General features: G+C 47.2%; 1 protein-coding gene across 1 annotated transcript; it reads left to right on the forward strand.

Annotated features, from left to right (window-relative positions):
- Positions 1-257: 257 nt before the first annotated feature.
- LOC130742925 (uncharacterized) lies at positions 258-1,478 on the forward strand. The gene has a single exon (XM_057595032.1). The coding sequence runs from the start codon at positions 258-260 to the stop codon at positions 1,476-1,478; it is 1,221 nt and encodes a 406-aa protein (XP_057451015.1).
- Positions 1,479-2,525: the final 1,047 nt, after the last annotated feature.

The raw sequence follows: 2,525 nt of genomic DNA on the forward strand, positions 1-2,525 counted from the left end.
TCCTCGCACAGGTAATGAGTAATTATAGGAAATTCGAAACTATTTCGAATATTTTTGAAAAATAGTAATTCTATTTAAACACATAGATCTTGTGGTGCAAAACAAAAATTATTTGTAATTAAATAGTTGAAATAGTCAAAATGTTAATTAGCCATTAATGTGGATATTTTATGGTAGCAATTAATGAATGACTAAAAAAATAATAATAAAAAATCAGCATTTAATAAGCTTTCAATAATGGGCTTCATATTAGTTGTATGGCACTGTTCGAGACCCGTGTAAGTGGGTCTAAAGCGACGCGTATTATTTCGTCTTTGGGGTTTGATAACTCTTTTGTTGTGGACGCGGAGGGTTTTGCTGGCGGTATTTGGATCTTGTGGAGGGGTCATGAGGTCCAAGTGCAGATTCTTCAAGCTCAGAAGCAATTTGTTCATGCCCAGTTCACTTGTGGATACTTTCATACTCCTTTCTTGGTAACCTTCGTGTATGGTAGCCCGCAAATGGCTACTAGGAATCTCTTATGGAGCTCCTTGGAGAATATTGGGGTCACAATTCGTTATCCCTGGATGGTGATAGGGGACTTCAATGCATACTTGGGAGCTGATGAGAAATATGGTGGTGCCGCTGCAAATGGCTCCTCCATGAAGAAGTTTCGGGTATGTATGGATCGCTGCTCTTTGTCTGATATGGGGTTTAAGGGTCCCCCCTTCACATGGGAGTGGCGTGGCGTCAAGGAGCGGCTCGATCGTGGTATCTGTAACCTTGACTGGCTAGAAGCGTTTCCAGAGTCCTCAATAATCCACCTCCCTCAATTGAAGTCGGATCATAAACCCCTCCTTTTTAAGGGGTCTTCACAGGGGGTGGCTCCCGTGTCTGATCGCCCTTTCAGATTCATGTCATGCTGGTTGACTGACAATCGGTTTCCACATGTGGTTAGTAATGCTTGGCGTAACAATCTGGATTGGGCCTCGGCTTCTAAGAGCTTCAGGGAGGATGTGGTTGAATGGAACACTCATGTGTTTGGTAATGTGTTTCGGCGTAAGCGGAGATTGATGAGAAGGTTGGAAGGGATCAATGCCAAACTTAGGATGCAGCATAATCCTTTTCTCCATAACCTTCAACACAAACTCTGGCAACAATACAACTGTGCTCTTGTGCAAGAGGAGATGATCTGGAGACAAAAGTCTCGGTGTTCCTGGGTGAAGCATGGTGATCAAAATACTAGGTTTTTTCATGCTTCTACCAAATCCAGACGGAAGCGTAATAGGATTGAGGCCCTTACGGCGGAGGATGGGACCTTAGTAACCGACGTGGATACTCTCTGTTCCATGACTGTGGAGTTTTTCAGCTCGTTGTATACGTCCCAGGGTATGATCCAAACCATCCCGCCTGGTGATGGCTTTCATCCGCTAGCTCCGAGTGTGTTGGATGATATCCAAGCTCTTTTCACGGCTGAGGAGATCAAGCTGAGCTTATGATAGAGGACTGGTACGATACTACAGCTGATCCCGTTTGGAGGCTCCTTTGGAATTGGAAGGGAGCACCTCGCCTTCGGCTACTGGTTTGGAAGGTTCTTAATGGCGGATTGATGGTCAATGCGAAGAGGGTTTCGCATCATCTGGATGTGGATGATATTTGCCCGGTTTGTGGCACTTTTTCTGAATCAGTGCTTCATGCTCTCAGGGATTGTTCCTTTGTGAGGTCGTGCTGGCATGCTTTTCTTCCTGGTACAGTGGGCACTCCTTTTTTTACTTTGGACTTGCGTGATTGGGTTCATTGGAATTTGAGTGGTGGTCCAACGAGAAGCGATCCTGAGGATTGGGTCCGGCGATTTGTGATATGCCTCGCGAGTGTTTGGCGCATGCGTAACGAGGTAGTGTTCAATCAAACCCCTTGGGAGCTCGGACAAGTGCTGGCATGGGGTACGTCTAGCCTTCATGATGATGTTGTAGCAGCAACATTCGATGATTCTACAGGCCCTCGGAGTGAGACAAGCACTAGCTGGTTGTTTCCATCGGTGGGGTGGTTAAAGTATAATGTCGATGGCTCGGTCTGGGGCACCGGGGAGGCTGCTTGTGGGGGTGTTCTTAGGGATAGCTCCGGGCACTGGGTTCATGGTTTCTGTCGGCGGTTGGGTACTTCGAATTCATTCATGGCTGAACTTTGGGCAATCCGTACGGCAGTTGAGGTTGCTCCATGGCCTACGTGCCCTCGGATGGTGATTGAAAGTGATTCTTCTGAAGCCATTGCTGCTTTGACTACCACGGGAACCTTAGTGCACCCGTTCGTGGGGATGGTGTCTGCTATACGTCGTGCGATTCCTCAGGGTGTGGAAGTTCGTTTCCGGTATGCCCCAAGAGAAGCTAATTCTGTGGCAGATAGCCTCGCTAAGGCAGCCCATGTGTTTGGATTTGGTGCTCATGTGTTGCACACTCCTCTGGCGGAATGTCGCCATCTATTGTTCCAGGATACGGAGGAGGCGTTAACCTCTCTCCGTGTACCTGTTGCTTAGCGTTTCTTCGCTC

The sequence above is a fragment of the Lotus japonicus genome, chromosome 1 (assembly GCF_012489685.1).
Source record: "Lotus japonicus ecotype B-129 chromosome 1, LjGifu_v1.2".
NCBI classification, from domain to species: Eukaryota; Viridiplantae; Streptophyta; class Magnoliopsida; order Fabales; family Fabaceae; genus Lotus; species Lotus japonicus.